A 20,472-nucleotide genomic window follows, 5' to 3' on the forward strand; every position below is an offset into this window, starting at 1 on the left:
TTGAACACGTGCCGGATGGCAGATCCCGTACCCGGCACCAAGGATGCATTCCTATGCACAAGCAAAGTACTAACTCGGCGCTGGTGGTGGCGAGAGATTGCCGAGTGGGTTGTTGCAGTAAGCCACTGAAAATGGCCCGGGCAGGGCTCGGCTATTAATCGGAGGCACATCGCCAGTGGTGTTTTCCGCGGGTGACGGCTCTGTTTCTTCTTTCCCGATTCGGCCCGGGGAGGAGGCGGGCGTCAGGACGGCGGGCGCCCGGTGCCCGGCGCCCGGCCGAGCTCCCAGGCGTGCTCACGAGCACCCTCGGGTGGTCTGGGGTCCGGGGCCCGCGGCGGCGGCGGCCACGCGGTCCGATCCCCCCCCCCCCCCCCCCCCCGCCCCGGCCCGGGCTACACTGGGCACCCCGGAGGGGCTCTGCCCCCGACACGCTTCTCACACTCGAGCTCCTCTCTCTGGCGGTAGCAAGACATACAGACCCGCCTGACGGCTGGCAACCGGCTCCGCGACGCCCCACCCGGAACAGCCGGACGCGCAGGAAAGGAAAAACAAGAACAACAAAAGAACCACCCGTCGCCGGCAGGGGTGTCTGACCCGCCGAGGCGGGCGGGCGGAAGGGGCGGGCGCGGCGGCGGCGGCGGCGGCGCGCATGCGCGGACCGGCCCCGCGGATTTCCCCCCCCCCCTCCGCACCTCGCGGCGGTTGGAGCGCGGACGTCCGGAGGGGGGCGGGGCTAGGCCGCCGAGCCGGAAGCGGGTTGGCTGGGCGGGGCCCGAGCGGCAGTGGCGGCGGCGGCGGAGGTGGCGGCTACGCGCGCGCGGGTGCGCGGGCGCGAACGGGAAAAGCCGCGAGGGTCGGGGCTGTGGAGACGACGGACGGCGACGATGGCCGCGACGGCGGGAGGCGGGCCGGGAGCGGCCGCGGGCTCGGCGGGCGCAGGGGGCGCGGCGGCGGCGGCGGCGGCCGCGGCGGCGGCGGCGGCGGGGCTGGCCATTTACCGGCGGAAGGACGGGGGTCCGGCTAGCAAGTTTTGGGAGAGCCCGGACACGGTGTCCCAGCTGGACTCGGTGCGGGTCTGGCTGGGCAAGCACTACAAGAAGGTGGGTTCCCGCGCGCGCCGCGGGAGGAGGCGGGGGGGGGGAGGTCGCGCGCCCGGTGCTGGCGGCGCCGGGGGTCGGAGGCGGCGGCGGCGGCGGCGGCGGCGGGCCTGGCGGGCCGCCCCTCCCCCCGCGCGCCACGAGGGACAACAAAAGGCCGGCGCCGGGCTCGCCACGCCCCCGCGGGCCGCTCGGAGGCGGCGGCGGCGGCGGCGGGGGGGGGGCGGCGGCGGCGGGGGGGGGGCGGCGGCGGCGGCCGGGGTCCTCGGCCCCGCGTCCCCCCCCCCTCCCCCCCGCTTCCCCGCGAGCCCACGCACGTGGGTGGGCAGCCCTCGGCCCGCGCGACCCCGCGGGTGCCGGCGGAGCCCGGCCCACCCGCCGGCCGTGAGTCCTGTTTCCTCTTTTGTTTAACCCGCGGGGAAGTGAGCGGTTCCAAGGCAAGAAAAAAACAATTAAAACAAAAACGCAGATTTTGTGTCGGGGCTCGCAGGTCTTTAGCTTTACACTCAGGCTTCTGCTACCCGTCGTTTTGTGGCAGGAACTGCGGACGCAGGGCTCCTGGAAGTGGATCGCGGTAGGATTCTGTTAGGCTGATGGGTCAGTGTTGCTTAGGAGTGCAGACCTACTGCACACACACACACACACACACACACACACACATATACATATATATATACACACACACGCATATATGTTATATATGTGCGTATATATGTGTGTGTATGTATATATATAATTTTTTTTTTTAAGGATGGTTTTTACTTCATTGCAACTTTTGGATGATGTGTGTGGCCCCAGCACAAGAGTTAATGATGCCCGTGGAGGCCTTCCCTGAGAACCCGGTGTATAAATGTGTGTATATATATATATATATATATATTATTATTTTTTTTTTTTTTTTTTACTAGAGCACCTTTCTTTATTCGTAACATTTACCCCTTTGGTGAAATTGGTGAAATTTCTTCATTTATACAAATTCTGCTGAATCAGTGTTTTTTAAGCTTAGCTTATTAACCGTTTGTGTTTAAAATCAGTGTGGGGTGGGCGTGTGTCCGCCCGGCCCCTGTGTTGCTACTTGAGTGTTCAGACCGGGCCTCTAGCTTAGTAGGAAGCTGGACTGGTGCTCTAGTGCTGGAGCCTACTCCACTAAGTTCTCTTTGGGTAAACGTGCAGAAGCGAGACCTTCGGGTGATTTATTGAAGCAGATAAGTCAGAAAGACTGCCCCCTCCTAAATTTGGGGAGCATTATTTGGTGGTGTGCCATTGAACTACTGGGGTAAATAAAGGCTGGGTCACTATGTTGTTCTGGAAGGAGGGTGGTACTTAATGCCTTGCCTCTAGTAAATATTTGTTAATTAATGAAAAGATAAACTTGTCTAAGAACTTCCTTACTTAGGGTGTACAACTCTGTGAAGTGTTAGTGTTTGATAGTTGTTAATCAAGGCCAGGCTTGTTGGGTACTTTTGATTATACATTTTTAGGTGCTTTTCATGCTCTTTTCCTCCCTCCCCACCCCCAAGTCACATTTGAGCTGTAGATTTTTCTTATCTCCAGTGCAATAAATATTGCTCCTTATACAGTGAAAAACTGGTCGCTTTTTGGTGTGTAGGCAATAGCTGGAAATGGCTAAGGGAATCAAATGCTATGAAAATATTTGTTAATTCTAATAAACTACATCGTCTTAAGACAATACTTTGGGTCTTTGTTATTGTTATTTGGGCCTTAAATTCAGTGAAGCTTTTCGGCTTGAACTCAGAACTCGAGGCCTTATACTCTTGTTTGACCTTTTTTTTTTTAAATGTTCTAGGCTGTTGATCTACCAGCTTGATCCATGCCTTTGCTTCCAACTTTCTGGTAGTTAATTGGAGATGAGAGTCTGTCATGATGCATCTGGCACATCATGGGTTTGAACCGTGATCCTCAGTTCTCAGCTACCTGAGCAGTTAGGATGACAGACATGAGCTGCCAGTGCCTGCTTGGCACTCCAATTGAGCCCTGGTCCTACCCCTTTCTGCTTTAGTTAGTTATTTTTCAGATAGGATCTTTTTTTTTTTTTCTTTGTGTGGGCTAGCCTTGTACTTCAACCCTCCTCCTCCTCTTCCTTGCCTCCTTTTCAGCTAGGATGACAAAAGTATGCATCACCACACTCAGCTTTTTGTGTTGTTATTCTTGAGATGGGCTTTATACTGACTTTTTTGCCTTGTTTGCTTTGAACCTTGGTCCTCCCTTTTCTTTCTCCTAGTAGCCAGAATTACAGGTGTAAGCCACAGGGCCTTAGCTGAACTATTTTAAGTATGTACAGGGATTTTAAATTCCCTTCGAGCAGAGAATATATCTCATACATCTGTAAGTTTGTCACAGTTACAGCAAACTTTTCTCCTGTAATGATTATGCTAGGTTTTGAGTCTCTGTCTTTATCTTCCAGTATGTTCATGCAGATGCTCCTACCAATAAAACACTGGCTGGATTGGTAGTACAGCTTCTCCAGTTCCAGGAAGATGCCTTTGGAAAGCATGTCACCAACCCGGCCTTCACCAAACTCCCTGTAAGTACATCAGCTTATTCCAAGGCCATCTTCAGTTTCTGTACTCTTGGATGCAGCTGGTGGCTGAATTACCTTGCTGCCTAAGAGAGTCAGCTAAGCTGGGTGCCAGTGGTCATCCTAGCTACTCAGGAGGCTGAGATCTGAGGGTGGTGGTTCAAAACCAGCCTGGGCAGGAAAGTTTGTGAAACTCCGTATCTCCAATTAACCACCAGAAAACTGGAAGTAGAGCTGTGGCTCAAGTGCTGGCCTTGATCTGAAGAGCTCAGGCGCCAGGCCCAGAGTTCAAGCCCCACAACCAACAAAAAAGAGAGAGAGTCAGCTAAAGGATATTGTTTTTTTTTTTTTCCTTAATTTATTTTTGTGATGGTAATAGAGCTTGAACTCAGAGCTTTCTGCTCTTACTGGGCTTGTTTGCCCACAACTAACTAACCTCCAGCCTAGCTATTTTTTTATGGTCTTTTTGGGTCTTGAACTTGGGCTGCGAGTTATCCCTGGGTTTTTGTGCTCAAGGCTAGTGCTCTACTACTCGAACCACAATTGTACATCCAGCTTTTTGTCAGTAATTGGAAATAAGAGTCTCACAGACTTTGTCTCCAGGCTAGCTTTGAACTTGGATCCTCAGATCTTCAGCCTTCAGGAGTGAGCCACCAGTGACCAGATCAGCCTAGCTTTTTGCTGGTTATTTTGGACATGCAGTCTTGACAATTTCTCTGCTTGGACTGGCTTCAAACTGTGATCCTCTCTGGTTTTCAACTTCCTGAGTATCTAGGATTATAGGCATGGGCCACTGGCACCCTGCTGAAAAATAGGCTTGTGTGTATGTGTGTGTCCGTCCACACCTGTGTACACATCAGACCTGGAGTTTGAACTCAGGACCTCCATGCTGTCCCTGAGCTCTTTTTGCTCAAGGCTAGTGCTCTGATACTTGACCCACAACTCCACTGGCTATTCGGTAGTTAATTGGAGATTAGAGTCTCGCAGGCTTTCCTGCCTAGTCTTGTTTTGAGCTGCAATTCTTAGATCTCAGCCTCCTGAGTAGCTAGGTTTATAGGCATGAGCCACTGACACCCTGCTGAAAAAAAATGTTTTTTATGAAGAAGATGCTCTCACACTAGTCTCAAAACTTGTGGATCCTTCTGCCTCATCCTTCCTAGTGTTGGGATTACAGGTATAAATGCCTAGCTTGCTTATTTTTATTAGTGAGAACTACTCAGTTGAGTAATCAGTTCAGCATACTTACTTAACAGCATTTTTTCTTTTGCTATCTGCTGAGGTTTTTTTTTACTTTCTTTTGTGGTGGGGAGGTGTTGAGTTGTGGGGCTTGAACTCAGGGCCTGGGCACTGTCTCTGTGCTTTTTTCCTCAAGGCTAGTGCTCTACCACTTTGAATGACAGTGCCACTTCCGGTTTTCTGGTGGTTAATTGGAGATAAGAGTCTCACTGACTTTTCTGCCCAGGCTGGCTTCAAACCACAATCCTCAGATTTCAGTCTCCTGAGTAGATAAGATTACAGGTGTGAGCATCTGGTGCCCAGCTTATTTTTCTAACTTTTCTTTATCATTCATTCTCTTTCTGTGTATATATACATATTTATTTTTTCTTAAATCATTTGAAAGGGGCATGTCTTTCTATTTTTAAATAATTGAGTGCTTATTTCCTATTATACTAAAAACTGGATTAAAATTCTCAAACTTACGTTTCTGTTTAAAGCATTGTAATGTAATATGTATTTGTTAAACTTTATCAAGTATAGCATACTAAAGTACACACATAATACTATAATTTACATAGCATGATTTCACATTAGGAATATGTTCATAATTAAAACCATGCAGGTGTCCCCAAGTATTTTCAGGGGGCTTTCTTCATAGGATATTTAACTCCTAGTAACTAAACCAATATTAACTTGCAGTGTTTAAGGATTAGAGAAGAATATTTTTAGGCATAAGCCATAATTAAAAATAATTCATGGCTTAGTGCCAGTAGGACCAGATGTACTTCCCTTCCTCTCAAAATAGGTTTCTACATTTTCCCAAATGAAAAGGATATCATGTTTAATGGTGTAAAATAAGATGGAAGGAGAGAGAAAATTAAGAAAAGCAAAGAATATTTTAGTGAAATATGTAACTTTGTTTTACAGAGTTCTTTTCCTCAATAAATAATACTAGTATAAGAGTAAATTACTTGGGCTGGGAAGGTGGCTCAGTGGTAGAGTGCTTACCTCACATGCATGAGGCTCTGGGCTCAATTCCTCAGCACCACATAAGCAGAAAAAGCCGGAAGTGGTGCTGTGGCTCAAGTGGTAGAGCCCTAGCTTTGAGCTGAAGAGCTCAAGAGACAGTGCCCAGTCCCAGAGTTCAGGCCCCACAACCAACAACAACAACAAAAGAGTTAATTATTTGGGCTGATTCATTAAAAATCAAAGTGGAGCTTCTTTTCTTTTCTCTTCTTTTCTTTTTTTGGTACATGGGGCTTGAACTCAGGCCTGGATGCTGTCTCTGAACTCTTGTGCTCAAGGCTAACACTCTACCACTTTGAGGCACGGCTGCACTACAGTTTCTTGGTGGTTAATTGGAGATAAGAGTCTCATGGCCTTTCCTGCCTATGCTGGCTTTGAACCTTAAACCAAGATCCTCAGATCTCAGCCTCCTGAGCTGCTAGGGTTACAAGTGTGACCCACCAGCATCCAGCTTAACAAGAAAAAGGATTTTGTTTTTGCCACTCCTAGGGCTTCAACTCAAGGCCTGGGTACTGTCCTTGAGCTTCATTTGCTCAAGGCTAACACTCTACCACTTGAGCCACAGCACCTCTTCTGGCTTTTTCTGTTTATGTGGTACTGAGGAAAATTGAGCCCAGGGCTTCATACATACTAGACAATCCATGTTCCCAGCTCTGAAAAAGATTATGTAAGGCTAAAAATATGTTGCATAGACACAACTGAGTTTTGTATTTCTGCTATACATAAAAACTCTTGGACTGAGGGTTTGGTACAAATGGTACACCTACAAGACCCCGAGTCAATCCTCAGTACAGCTCCCTCCCTCCTAAAAACAAAACAAAACTAATCTTCCCCTAATTTCTGCAAGGTGTGTGTGTGTGTGTGTGTGTGTGTGTGTGCGTGTGTGTGCGCGCGCGCGCGCGCGCGCGCGCGCGCGCGCACATAAGTATAAAAACACCATAGAATCATTTTTGTTTCCCTTTTAAAGTGGATATATTTAAGAAACAATAAAGCTAGCTAGGCGCTGGTGGCTCAGGCCTGTAATCCTAGCTACTCAGAAGAAGGTTGAGATCTGAGGATCATGGTTCAAAGCTAGCTGGGGCAGGAAAGTCCATGAGACTCTTATCTTCAGTTAACCACCAGAAAACTGGAAGTGGCGCTGTGACTCAATTGGTACAGCTGAAGAGCTGAGGGACAGCACCCAGGCCCATAGTTCAAGCCCCATGACCGACAACAGCATAAAGAAAGAAAGAAAGAAACAAACAAACAATAAAGCTTAAGTGAGACCTATATTACAGGATGGTGAATCTCAGTCTAGCAGGGGCAGAGAACTTTCAAGTATAAGGCCCACAAAACCATGTGTTAAGTGACAGGACAGATACATATGCCTCTTGTCAGCTGCCCACACAGCCCATCTGCTGATATTGATCATTTTATTTGGCCTGAGAATAGCACTATAAATATCCAGATGCCCCTTGGCAGAAAAAGTTTCCCTGCCCCTGAAAGTGAAGGAGGAATAAAGTAAGAAGTAAGTGATAAAGTGCTTGCCTAGTTTTTGCCAAGGCTCTGAGATTGATCTGTAGGACCACCAAAACAACAGCAACAAAAAGTGACAGAAGATTTGTTGAAGGATAGTTAGGGGAAAGGGAAGGGAGGGATGACAAAAAAAAATATATATGCTCATTAACTGACTTATGAACTGGTAATCCCTCTGTAAAACACCTTAGTGATAATAATAAAATTATATATATATATATATACACATTTGAAAAGTGATTAAAGACGTAATCCCAGCTACTCAGGAGGCTGAGATCTGAGGGTTGTGGTTCAAAGCCAGCCTGGACAGGAAAGTCCATGAGATTCATTTCCATTGAACCACCAAGAAAACCAAAAGTGGAGCTGTGACTCAAAGTGTTAGAGTTCAGGCCCTGAGTTCAACCCCACAACCAATCCCTCCACACACACACCACACACACACACACACACCCCGCCCAAAAAAACCCCACAAAAACTGGGTGCTGGTGGCTCATGCCAAAAAAAAAAGTGACTAAAGAGATTTAAAATGTGGTTAAGCAGTATCCCCTAAAGCATACCCTTATTGTAGTGCTGCGAAAATCAAACTTGGGGTCTTTTACATAGTAAGCAAACATTGTTTTTGTTGGTGGTGGTGGTTGTGGGGCTTGAACTCTGGGCTTGGGCACTGTCCCTGAGCTCTTCAGCTCAAGGTGAGCGCTCTACCACTTGAGCCATAGTGCCATTTCCAGCTTTCTGGTGGTTAATTAGAGATAAGAATTTCATGGACTTTCCTGCCTGGGCTGGCTTTGAGCTCGCCTTCTGAGTAGCTAGGATTACCGGCATGAGCCACTGGCTCCCAGCTCCTAAGCAAACATTCTTAAACTGAGCTACATCACATAGGCCGTGATATCCAAGTTTTTAAACTTGCCCTTAAGCTTTAAAAAGTTATTGAAGTTGTAATTAAAAGAAGTTTTCCCCCGTTGTATGAATTTTGAAATGAAGAGGCTACCTTGGGGAAAGTAGGCATAGAAAGAATATAGGTGGTGGTCTGTGCATTGAAAGTGAGACTTTCAGTTTGCAGATTACAACCCTAACGAGAACAATACAAGCAGTCATTTAAGTGAAATGGTGTCTAGATAATGAGTGTGCAGAAAATGAATAAAACAATTTTTATTTATTTTTGCCAGGCCTGGGGCTTATACTCTGGGTCTAGGTACTGTGCAGAGCTTTTGTACTCAAGGCTAGTGGTCTACCACTCGAGCCACAGCACCATTTCTGGCTTTTTTTGGCAGTTAATTGGAGATAAGTCTCTTGGACTTTCCTGCCCAGGCTAGTTACAAACTAGAATTCCTCAGCCTCCTGAGTAGGATTCTAGTTGTGAGCTATTGGTGCCCAGCTGAATAAAACACATTTTGACTAAATGAGAGAATACTTATTTAAATCCCATTCAGATCAAAATTTGAACATTGCTGGCCTAGAAATGTAGCTCAGTGGCAGGGCACTTTCTTAGGTTGTCAGCAAAACCTCTTTACCTCTCCCTTTCTCTTCTCTGACCCCATCCCAGAATTCAGACATTGCCAACAATCTAGAAAGTCTTCCATATCCCTTCCTCAAGCGTAAAGCCCATTTCCTCCAGGGATAAAATTTCCTTTTTATAGGTATCACTATGCTTTGTATTTATTCTTGAGTGGTATATAGAATGTATGCTTGCTTTATTTGAATGGGTCTACTCTTATATCTTGCTATAGCAGAAGTATTTCAAAACATGGAAAGAAAAATTGGACCAGATAAGATAGTCTACTTCAGCTGCCCAGACATATATTCCTGAATGTAAACCCAGGCTGGCCTTGATCTCAGGACTTTTGCCTCAGCCTCCTGAGTGCTTAGCTTACAGGGTTGTAACACTATTCCTGTTGGTTTGGTTTTTTTTGCCAGTCCTGGGCTTGAACTCTGGGCCTGGGCACTGTCCCTGAGCTCTTCAGCTCAAGACAAGCACTCTACCACTTGAGCCACAGTGCCACTTCTGGCTTTTTCTGCTTATGTGGTGCTGAGGAATTGAACCCAGGGCCTCATGCATGCAAGGCAAGCGCTCTACCACTGAGCCACCTTCCCAGCCCCACTATTCCTGTTTTGCTGTTTTCTTAGAAATTTGAAATTATGTAGTCATTTACGGTGGATTATTTTTAATTGTTTTTAAAGAAAAAATATGGCTAGCCAGTCAGTGGCTCACATCTGGAATCCTGACTACTCAGGAGATTGAGATCTGACAATCATGGTATAATGCCAGTCCAGGCAGACAAGTCTAAAAAATTATTGTTGTTATTGTATGTCTGCATGTATACATGCCTGTGTGCATCTTTTATGCATGCTTTGGTCTGAGGGCTTGGACTCAAGACCTGGGTGCTATCCTTGAGCTTTTTGCTCAAGGCTATTAATTACTCTACCTTACCACTTTTAGCTTTTTGGTAGTTAATTGAAGATAAGAATCTCAGAGACTTTATAGCCTAGCCTGGCTTTGACTTAGTCCTCAGATCTCAGCCTCTTGAGTAGCTAGGATTACAGGTATGAGCCACTGGTGACTGGCTATATGTTTTACGATATCAAAATTTAAAGTTACAATAAAGTAGAATTGATCATGAATCATTGATTTTTTTTCCCTTGGTGTTCTTTTTCAAATATTTTGTATCCTTTCATACACTATTTATTCACAATATTATGTTAATGGAATTTAAAAAGATGGCAGTAGCCCTGGTGCCAGTGGCTCACGTTTATAATCTAGCTACTCAAGAAGCTGAGATCTGTGGATCACAATTCAAAGCCAGCCTGGGCAAGAAACTCCCTGAGACTCTTATCTCCAATAAACCACTAGAAAACCTGAAGTGGCCCTGTGGCTGAAGTGGTAGAGCGCTCGCCTTGAGCTGAAGAGTGATGGGACATCGCCCAAGCCCAGAGTTCAAGCCCCACGACTGACCAAAAAAAATAAAAGATGGTAGTATCCATTTTTAGTAAAATTTCTTTGTACCTTAGTTTTTTCATGGAAGAAGCAGCAATCACTTAAGTCTTGCAGGTTTATAAAACTTAGAATTTAGACATGAGTAATTTTAGTAAGAGCCTTTATTTTTCTTACATGTAATTTGTATCATTTTAGGCAAAATGTTTCATGGATTTTAAAGCTGGAGGTACCTTGTGTCACATTCTTGGGGCTGCTTACAAATACAAAAATGAACAGGGATGGTAAGTTTCACTATTTATTTGCATGTTTACACTAAGTTCCTTAGTGTAAAATTATATTTCTTTGTATAATGTTAGAACATTTTGTAAGCACATTGTAGTTAAGTGCAAGGTAAGTTTTTATTAAGAACCTAGTTTACTTTGTTCCTACATCCAAATTACTATAGTTAAACAATGACTGTATTTATTAGATAAGTTATTTATTTTGGTGATTGAATACAGAGTCCTGCATCTACTACTGCTACATCCTTTGCCTCAATCAAGTCCTATATGTAATTATATATAGATAACAAGTGTACAGTACTAGCACACCGGAAGATAAACTAACAATGAAATACATGCATTGGGGTTTGTTTTTGGTGCCTATGCTAGGGCTTGATCTCAGGGCCTGGGCGCTGTCCCTGAGCTTTTATGCCTAAGGATAGCACTCTACCACTTGAGCACAGTGCTACTTCCAGCTTTTTAGTGGTTAATTAAAGAGGTAAGATTTTCCTGGGCTTTCCTGCCTGGGCTGGCTTCCAACCACAATCCTTAGATCTCAAAGCCTCCTGAGTAGCTAAGGTTATAGGCGTAAGCCACTGGTGCCCACCTGTATTTGTGTATTTTAACTTGTTATATCATTATGTAAAGAAGCTGAGAGATAGTAGTCGTAAGTGTTTCAGTGAGGTTTGCTTTCTAAACATATCTCCACTTTGCCATCAGTATAGATGAAAGGAATCTAGCTAGGAATTAGCCCCGATAAGTGGTGGAGATAGGTTTTGAATCCCAGGTGATCCACAGTCTGGCTCCATTCATTCTTTCTTTATCTCTTGATGCTATTTCTTCCTTTATTTTCTTGAACTATGGAACTTCCATCCTAGTGTACAGTTCAGCTACTGGGATTATAGAATGTTTACTGCTGGTGGTTCTAAGTTTCAGGATGCTAACTGCACCTTCAATAGTGGCTGAGTGGAAGGAACTAGAATGCAGTGAAGCTTTTGGTATTTGGTCTTTTTTTTTTTAATGGAAGTTGATAATATTAGCATATCTACAGGGAATTGAATTTGTGTCTTAGTTTGATTACTTTTTTCCCCTCTTCTGTCAGTGCTGATCTAATCTAAGGCCCTGTACATGCTAGGCAAACACTCTACCTCAGATCTACATTCTCATCCCTGTAGTTTATCAAACTAAAGCTAATTATCCCAGTACAATATTTCAGGGAAATGCCAGTAAACATTCAGATCTGTTATCAGAAGCAATTTACAATTAAATGCTTTACTCATGGTAAACAGAAAGTGATATGGGTATACCCATGTTTGCTAGAACTTCTGAAATGGGGCTTAGGTGTTTACTAAATTAAGTGAGCATAAGAGTTAGCTGTTAGTAGAGCTATCTTTATGTTTTCCAATTCTCCATTCAGCTCTGGTGTTGCACCTCTCACCAGACTGCCCCTAATCTGGGATCCCCAGTGTGCTTGAGTATCTACATTGTCAGGTACAACGTTTCACTAACTCCTTATTCTGCTTGTAATTCCAATTCCTGAGCTGATTTTTGGGGGGGGGGGGGGGCCAGTCTGGTCGTGGGGCCTGAACTCTGGGCCTGGGCGCTGTCCCTCAGCTCTTCAGCTCAAGGCTAGCGCTCTACCACTTGAGCCATAGCACCACTTCCAGCTTTTTTGTTTTTGCTTTTATGTGGTGCTGAGGAATCGAACCCAGGGCCCCATGCTTGCAAGGCAAGCGCTCTACCACTGAGCCACCTTCCCAGCCCCCTGAGCTGATTTTTTGAGGAAAGAATCTGAAAGGTAATAACTTCCTACATCACATATTGTGGGATTTGATTTGAGTCTTCAGGGACAGCACAGTGAGACATTTTTATTAGGAAAGATTTAAGGTATTTTAGATGGATACATGTAAGTAAAATCTTTACTTCTTCACTCACTTAAAAGAAGAAAAGGATGGGGTTAAGAAGAATCAAGTTAATAGAAAAATGATCAGAACCTAATCTTTGTCTTTAAAACCCTTACTCCATTGCTTTAGTAACAAGATGGTTTTGTTAGGGGACTTTAAGGAGAGTCTAAACATGAAAGAAGACAAGAAGCTTCACAGAGGAAGTAACACGTGAACCAATTCTGGAAGCCATGGTGTGTGTGAAGGCTATTGAGTGAGTGATGACAGTCTTGAAAAGAGAGTTTAGGAAGAAGACATTCTTGTAAGTGAGGAAAATATCTCCAGGATAAAACTAGACTGACAGGCAAGTTAAGAGTGTGAGCCCTGGAATACATACCACTTACAATTTTACCCAGTACATGGTAGTAATGGTTTCAGAAATTATTACTAGGGCTGAGGCTGTAACTCATTGGTTGTGGGCTTACCTAAAATGAGCAAGGTCTTGGGTTAAATCCCTCACTGTGTACTAATCATAAACATTGTGCTGAACTTTAAACATATATACCTTTCATTAAAAATTTAACTTTTTATACTCATTCTGGGGCTTGGACTCGGCCTAAGCACTGTTCTTGAGCTTTTTCTTTTTCTTTTTTTTGGCCAGTCCCTGGCACTGTCCCTGAGCTTTTTGCTTAAGACTAGCACTCATCACTTGAGTCAGAGCTCCATTTCTTGCTTTTTCTGTTTATGTGGTACTGTACCTGGAGGCCTCATGTATGCTAGGCAAGCACTGTACACTTATTAGCCACATTTCTAGCCCATCCTTAAGCATTTTTGCTCAAAGCTAGCATTCTACCACTTGAGCCACAGCTCCACCTCCAGCTTTTTGGTACTTAATTGGACATAAGAGTCTTACAGGGAAATGGTGCTATAGCTCCAGAGGTACAGTACTGGCCTTGAGTACAAAGAGGCTCAGAGACAGTGCCCAGGCCCTGAGTTCAAGCCCACAACCAACCAAAAAAAAAAAAAAAAAAAAAGTGTTACGGACTTTACTACTTGTACTACCTTTGAACTATGATCCTAAGATCTCAGTCTCCTAAGTAGATAGGATTACAAGTGTGGGAAGTGGCGCTGTGGCTCAAGTGGTAGAGCGCTCGCCTTGAGCTGAAGAGCTGAGGGACAGCGCCCAGGCCCAGAGTTCAAGCCCCATGACCGACCAAAAAAAAAAAAATACAAGTGTGAACCACGGGCGCCCTGGCAAGATTTAACTTTTCACTAAAATCACAATAGATCACTATACTGAAGATGTTGATCCTTGATTAATAAAACTGTGTTTGAAGGAGGTGGTATGATTAATTAGTACCTAACCCAGCTTGAATATACAGCCCTCATCAGTCATCAAAGTCTAAGAGTTTCAACCCAACACAGAATATGTTATTCATTGGTATGTAAAGAGATAAGGGAGAAAGTTACCCAGGAAAGGTTAGATGAGTTTGAGCACATTTAGGAAAACAGTAGGGTCAAAGAACACCTTTTTTCCCCCATAGAATGTAGACATTAAGACCATACTGCTAAGTGAAATTTATAAATTTAATTCCCAGGATCCTTTAGAGAATTGGTACTTTATTTTGACTTGGGTAGCTTTTAATGTCATTTTTTGTGTGTGACTGACACTGAGTGTACTACCAAGGATTGTTTTTCTAAGTCTTTCTAATTTTAATTGGATTCTGAATCGTCTTCACTTTTCTCGGTTTATTAAGACAAACTAATTACTATTTTTTTTCTGTTTTAGGAGGAGATTTGATCTACAAAATCCATCTCGAATGGATCGCAATGTTGAAATGTTTATGAATATTGAAAAAACATTGGTGCAGGTAAGTTGGAAAATTAATATTTTGTGCAAAGTATACTTTAAGATGGGTCCCTGTGGGTTATGCCTATACTCAGTTATTCAGGAGGTTGAATGAGATCTGGAAAATCACTCTTTGAAGCCAGCCCATTCAGAAAAGTTCAAGAGAGTCCATCTCTAAAATGATCAGGAAGAAATTCAGAGACTTGAGATGTGACTCAAATATAATGCCAGCTGAATAAATATGAGATCTTGAGTTCAAACTTAATGTGTGGGGGGCAGGGGGAGGAAAAGAGTTATGTGTGTGTTAGGTTGGTGATATTGGATTGCCAAATGACCAGTGGAAGATTTTTCTTAAATGAGTTGTCTGAGATTGTCATTTTAAGACTATTGATCTTAGATTTCTGGTAAAAAGAATCCGTGCTATTTTTCTTTATTCATTTCCCCTCTGTAGCAGCTGGTCAAGGTGGTTCAACCCTGTAGTCTTATCTCCTTGGTAGGCTAGGATCATGGGGTTGAAGTTTGAGGCCAACTGAGGTAAACAAATTCCAAAGACTCACCTAGTGGCTGGTGCAGTGGTTCATCATGCCTATTATTTTCAGCAGTGTAGGGATCACAAGTAAGATTTAAGCCCAGGCGAGTCAAGACATAAATTGAGATTTTTGTTTGTTTGTTTTTTTGGTGGGTCTGGGGCTTGAACTCTGGGCCTGGGCACTGTCCCTCAGCTCTTCAGCTCAAGGCTAGCGCTCTACCACTTGAGCCACAGCACCACTTCCAGTTTTCTGGTGGTTTATTGGAAATAAGAGTCTTATGGTCTTTCCTGCCCAGGAAAGCGTGAGCCACTGGTCTCCAGCATGAACTCTTTATTTTTACATGTTTTGGTGTTTTTTTTGGGGGGGGGGGGGAGGGGGTCCGGTCGTGGGGCCTGAAGTCTGGGCCTGGGCGCTGTCCCTCAACTCTTCAGCTCAAGGCTAGCACTCTACCACTTGAGCCACAGCGCCACTTTCAGCTTTTTTCTTTTTGCTTATATGGTGCTGAGGAATCGAACCCAGGGCCTCATGCATGCAAGGTAAGCGCTCTACCACTGATTCACCTGCCCAGCCCATACATGGTTATTTTTAAGAAAGATCTCATCTAGCTACTCAGGAGGCTGAGGTCTGAGGATCACTGTTCAAAACCCAGCAGGAAAGTCCATGAGCCTCTTATCTCCAGTTAATCACCAGGAAACTAAGTGGTAGAGTACTAGCCATGAGCTGAAGAGCTGAGGAGCAGCACCCAGGCCCAGAGTTCAAGCTCCATAACCAACCAAAAAGGAAAAAAAAAGTTCGTGAGGAGTGGCTCAAATAGTAGAACGCTTGCCTGGCAAGAACAATTGCTTGCCTAGCAAGAAAGTACTGCTCCCCACAACTCCCTTACTATTTTTATCCTTTGTTTTTTCATTTATATAAACACTGTCTCATCCACTGTACCAGTTATTTGATTGTATTGTCAATGTTTTTAGATTGGTTCTATGGTTATGTCTTCTATGTTTTATTTTCCTAACTAGATAATCTCAGAATGAGAGAAGGCTTTATTTTTTTGTATTTCCAAGTCTCCTTCTTTCTTCCCTTCCCCTGTCTTTTTTCTCCCTACCCCCCCCCCCCATCTTTTTTTTTGTTGTTAGTGGTGGTGATCATGGGGCTTGAACTCGGGGCCTGCATGGTGTCCCTGAGCTGCTTCATTATTCAAGGCTAGCACTCTACCACCACTTTGAGCCACAGAGCTACTTTCAGTTTTCTGAGGGTTAATTTGGAGATAAGAGTCTCACAGATTTTGCTGTCCTGGCTGGCTTCCAGACTTCAATCCTCAGATCTTAGCCTCCCGAGTAGTTAGAATTATAGGTGAGAGCCACAAGTGCCAGGCCCATTTCCCTCCCCCACTTCGCTTATCTTTTTTTTGTATGTGTGTGTGGTGTTAATGATTGAGATCCAGAACTTGTGCTAAGCAAGCACTCTATCATGCCACACAGCCATTCTGCTGACCTAGTATTTTTTATTTATTTTTTTTGTCAGTCGTGGGACCTGAACTCTGGCCCTGGGCGCTGTCCCTCAGCCCTTCAGCTCAAGGCAAGCTCTCTACCACTTGAGCCACAGTGCCACTCTTGGCTTTTTCTGCCTATGTGGTGAGGAATCAAACTCAGGGCCTCATGCATGCCAGGCAAGCATTCTACCACTGACACCTTCCCAGTCCTGAACTAGTATTTTTGTGTGTGTGTGGGTTGTGGGGCTTGAACTTAGTTAGGGCTTGGGCACTATCCCTCAGCTCTTCAGCTGAGGCGAGCGCTCTACCGCTTCAGATACAGCACCACTTTCAGTTTTCTAGTGCTTTTTTGGAGATAAGAGTCTCATGGACTTTCCTGCCCGGGTTGGCTTTGAACCACAAGCTTCAGATCTAAGCCTCCTGAGTAGCTAGGAATACAGGTGCAAGCCACCAGCGCCTGGCTGGTGTAATTTTTAAATGCTCACTGAGTTAGCGTTTCTGAAGAAAGGTCTCTAACAAAAACGAATGTGTAAGCTGGGCACTGGTGTATCAAGCCTGTAAGCATAGCTACTCAGGAGGATTGTGGTTCGAAGCCACCCTGGGCAGGAAAGTCCATGAGATACTTACCTACATTAACCACCAAAAAAAGCCAAAAGTTAGGCTCATTGCAGCAGCGCAGATACTAAAATTAGAACAATACAGAGAAGATTGGCTTTGCCCCTAAGCAAGGATGACAACAGAGGTGTGAAGCATTCCATATTTTCATGCCCTGATTTTATCTGTCAGTAAACATTGTGAGTGGGGTGGGGTGAGGGTAAGGAAGCCAAAAGTGGAGCTGTGGCTCAAGTGGTAGAGCACTAGCATCTAGGCCCTAAGTCTAAGTTCAAGTCCCAGGACCAGCACAAAAACAGCTAATGTATAGAACTTCTTTGTCTGTAGGCAGTAACTTTGGAAAGAAATGGATTTGTTGGGTTGGGAATGTGGCTTAATGGTAGAGTGCTTGCCTAGTATGCATGAAGTCCTGGGTTCGATTCTCAGTACCACGTAAATAGAAAGGCCAGAAGTGGCATGCACTGTGGCTTAAGTGGTAGAGTGCTAATCTTAGCAAAAGAAAAGCTCAGGCAATGCCTAGCTTGAGTTCAAGCACCAGGACTAGCAAAAAAAAAAAAATTGATTTGTTGTTTGAGCTTTGTTGAGTTTTGTTCATCATTTGAAGAGTTAATCAGCATGTTCTGTTATTGTGATAATGCTATAATTTCATCTTTAACGAAGTAGCTGAAAAATACTGCTACATTAGATTGAGAAGATAAATTTAAGTAACAGTGACCAAGAACATTAATCTGATAATGGCAAAGTAGCTTAATGGAAAAAGTGCTAAATTTCAGGTCATTATTCTTAGCATATTCTTGTTCAGGGACTGCCACCTGCGGAGAAGGGTCTGGGAATAGTCTTAAATGGCCTGCTGAAACAATGAAGTTTTAGTTTGAGATAAGACTCTCATATTCTACATACTTTCAAAGTATAATCTTCCATTAAGAAATAATGAGTTTGAATGCCATTTTTGCCATTAAGATAATGAATAATGTTAAATGATTTAAAAAACAATAGAATTAAACAATGTCTTTTTTTTTTTTTCTTAGAACAATTGTCTGGCTAGACCCAACATCTACCTCATTCCAGACATTGATCTGAAGCTGGCTAACAAATTGAAAGATATCATCAAACGACACCAGGTAATTCTCACCAGAAACATTGTATAGTAATAAACCTCAAATAAAGGTTTACTGTGATATGTTTGGTTTTCTGCATGTACCTGCATTAAAGGAAAGTTTTCTCTTTGAGTTCTTTTTTTCCTCTTTCATTATTCGCCTCCAGAGCAGCATTTTTTTTTTTTGTCGGTCGTGGGGCTTGAACTCTGGGCCTGGGCACTGTCCCTCAGCTCTTTAGCTCAAGGCGAGCGCTCTACCACTTGAGCTACAGCGCCACTTCTGGTTTTCTGGTGGTTTATTGGAGATAGGAGTCTCACGGTCTCTCCTGCCCGGGCTGGCTTTGAACCTCGATCCTCAGATCTCAGCCTCCTAAGTAGCTAGGATTACAGGCGTGAGCCACCAGCGCCCGGCTAGAGCAGCATTTAATATAGTCATCACAGTCTGATATTGAAGTATGCTCTCCTACTTGCATAGAATTAAAATAAAAACAGGTAATCTGTATTACAGCACACTAAATCACGGATATCACCAAAGTTGCTGGATACCTGTTGCTCAGTGCCTCATGTCTGTAATCCTAGCTATTCAGGAGACCAAGATTGAGGTTTGAAAGCCAGCCTGGACAGGAAATTCATGAGACTTATTTTTTTGGGGGGGAGGAATGGGGTGTCTGGTCATGGGGCCTGAATTCTGGGCCTGGGTGCTGTCCCTCAGCTCTTCAGCTCAAGGCTAGCGCTCTACCACTTGAGCCACAGCACCACTTCTGGCTTTTTTGTTTTTGCTTATGTGGTGCTGAGGAATCGAACCCAAGGCCTCATGCATGCAAGGCAAGCGCTCTACCATTGAGCCACCTTCCTAGCCCTCATGAGACTTTTTTTTTTTTTGTCGGTCGTGGGGCTTGAACTCTGGGCCTGGGCGTTGTCCCTAAGCTCTTCAGCTCAAGGCGAGCGCTCTACCACTTGAGCTACAGCGCCACTTCTGGTTTTCTGGTGGTTTATTGGAGATAGGAGTCTCACGGTCTCTCCTGCCCGGGCTGGCTTTGAACCGCGATCCTCAGATCTCAGCCTCCTGAGTAGCTAGGATTACAGGCGTGAGCCACCAGCGCCCGGCCCTCATGAGACTTTTATCTCCAATTGACTACTAAAAGTAACTGAACCTGTGGCTCAGGTTGGTAGAGTGCTAGCCTTTAGCAGAAAAGCTTAGGGAGGGCGCCTCAGCCCCAGGACCAGCACACACAGAGAAATCAGCAAAATCAAAGTTTGTGACAGAATTCTTTATTGGAGGAAGTGAACTACATTTAAACTTACCTAAGTACAGCAGGTTCGTTTTATCTTTTAGATTTATTACATTTGATTTTGATAAGATGAAAGAAACAATAAGTAAAAAGTTTTTAAAGCTGCACAGAAATGGTGGGACAAAGGATGAACAAATGCAGATGGGATACTCACTGGACACTATGTCGAACATGAAATGTGCAACTTGTAAGGGGGTTTGGGGAGGGGAAAACAAGGAGAAAGCAAGGGCAGATGACACTGTTCAAAAAAAAAATGTACTCATTACCTGACTTCTGTATATCACCTTTAACAAATTTTTTAAAAAGAAAATGAATTTTTAAAGCTAAAATGTAAATTCCCGTGCACATATCACATTCAGTTCTGCATTATCATCAGTTGTGTTTCAACCTGTGGTCTAGCTGGGTGAGGTGGCTTAAACTATAATCCTAGCTACTTCCTTTGCAGAGATCAGGGAATCATGGTTCAAGATTATAAAAGTTCAGAAGACTCATTTTCTACCAATAGCTACAGAGGAAGCGCAGTGGCTAGGCACAGTAGAACACCCCTGTCATCCCAGTAGAATTATTAAGGTCGAAGCAAACTCAGGCATAAATCAAGACCCTGCCTGAAAAGGCTGGTGGGGTGGGTCAAGAGGTGAGTGCCCCTTGATAGCTCACACTCATCATAGCTACTCAAGAGACTGAGATCTAAGGATTGAAGTTCAATGCCAAACCAAGCAGGAAAGTCTGTGAGACTCTTATCTGTAATTACCTGCCAAAAAAGAGCTGTGAGTGGAGCTGTGGCTCAAGTGGTAGCTTTGAACTAACTATAAAGCTCAGAGACTGTGCCCAAGACCTGAGTTCAAGACCCAAAACCTGTGTGCGAGCGCACACACACAAAAGTTAAGTGCCAGTCTAGCTAGTGTGAGGCCCTGAGTTTAAACCCTAGTACTAACAAAATACTGGGTAATCTATGAATGCTTTCCTGCCCTAATTTTGTGAATATGTGCCTTCCAAAACTCCTAGAAAGCAAGCTAAAAGTTCATTGCTTAATGTAAGTGATAAAGTGAAAATTTTAGATTCGTTGAAGAGGCATCAAGTCTTTAGCAGAAGTTGGATCACATTGCAGGAAAAAATGATGCATCATCTGTCTATCAT

At 44.3% G+C, this 20,472-nt stretch overlaps 1 protein-coding gene and 1 non-coding gene across 2 annotated transcripts in view; both read left to right on the top strand.

The window, feature by feature from the left end:
• The first annotated feature begins 794 nt into the window (after positions 1 to 794).
• Positions 795 to 20,472, top strand: part of Smarcc1 (SWI/SNF related, matrix associated, actin dependent regulator of chromatin subfamily c member 1) — a 101,551-nt gene continuing 81,873 nt past the window's right edge. Inside the window, exons 1-5 of the mRNA XM_042665919.1 lie at positions 795 to 1,100; positions 3,523 to 3,642; positions 10,523 to 10,608; positions 14,260 to 14,341; positions 17,976 to 18,068. Coding sequence (XP_042521853.1) covers positions 885 to 1,100; positions 3,523 to 3,642; positions 10,523 to 10,608; positions 14,260 to 14,341; positions 17,976 to 18,068 — 597 coding nt within the window. The 5' untranslated portion in view covers positions 795 to 884. The remainder of the gene's footprint in view (positions 1,101 to 3,522; positions 3,643 to 10,522; positions 10,609 to 14,259; positions 14,342 to 17,975; positions 18,069 to 20,472) is intronic.
• Positions 16,996 to 17,099, top strand: LOC122095757. Its single transcript, XR_006145191.1, has one exon. It is a non-coding gene; the product is annotated as a U6 spliceosomal RNA (small nuclear RNA).

The sequence above is a fragment of the Dipodomys spectabilis genome, unplaced genomic scaffold, assembly GCF_019054845.1.
Source record: "Dipodomys spectabilis isolate Male_0828 unplaced genomic scaffold, ASM1905484v1 ptg000360l, whole genome shotgun sequence".
NCBI classification, from domain to species: Eukaryota; Metazoa; Chordata; class Mammalia; order Rodentia; family Heteromyidae; genus Dipodomys; species Dipodomys spectabilis.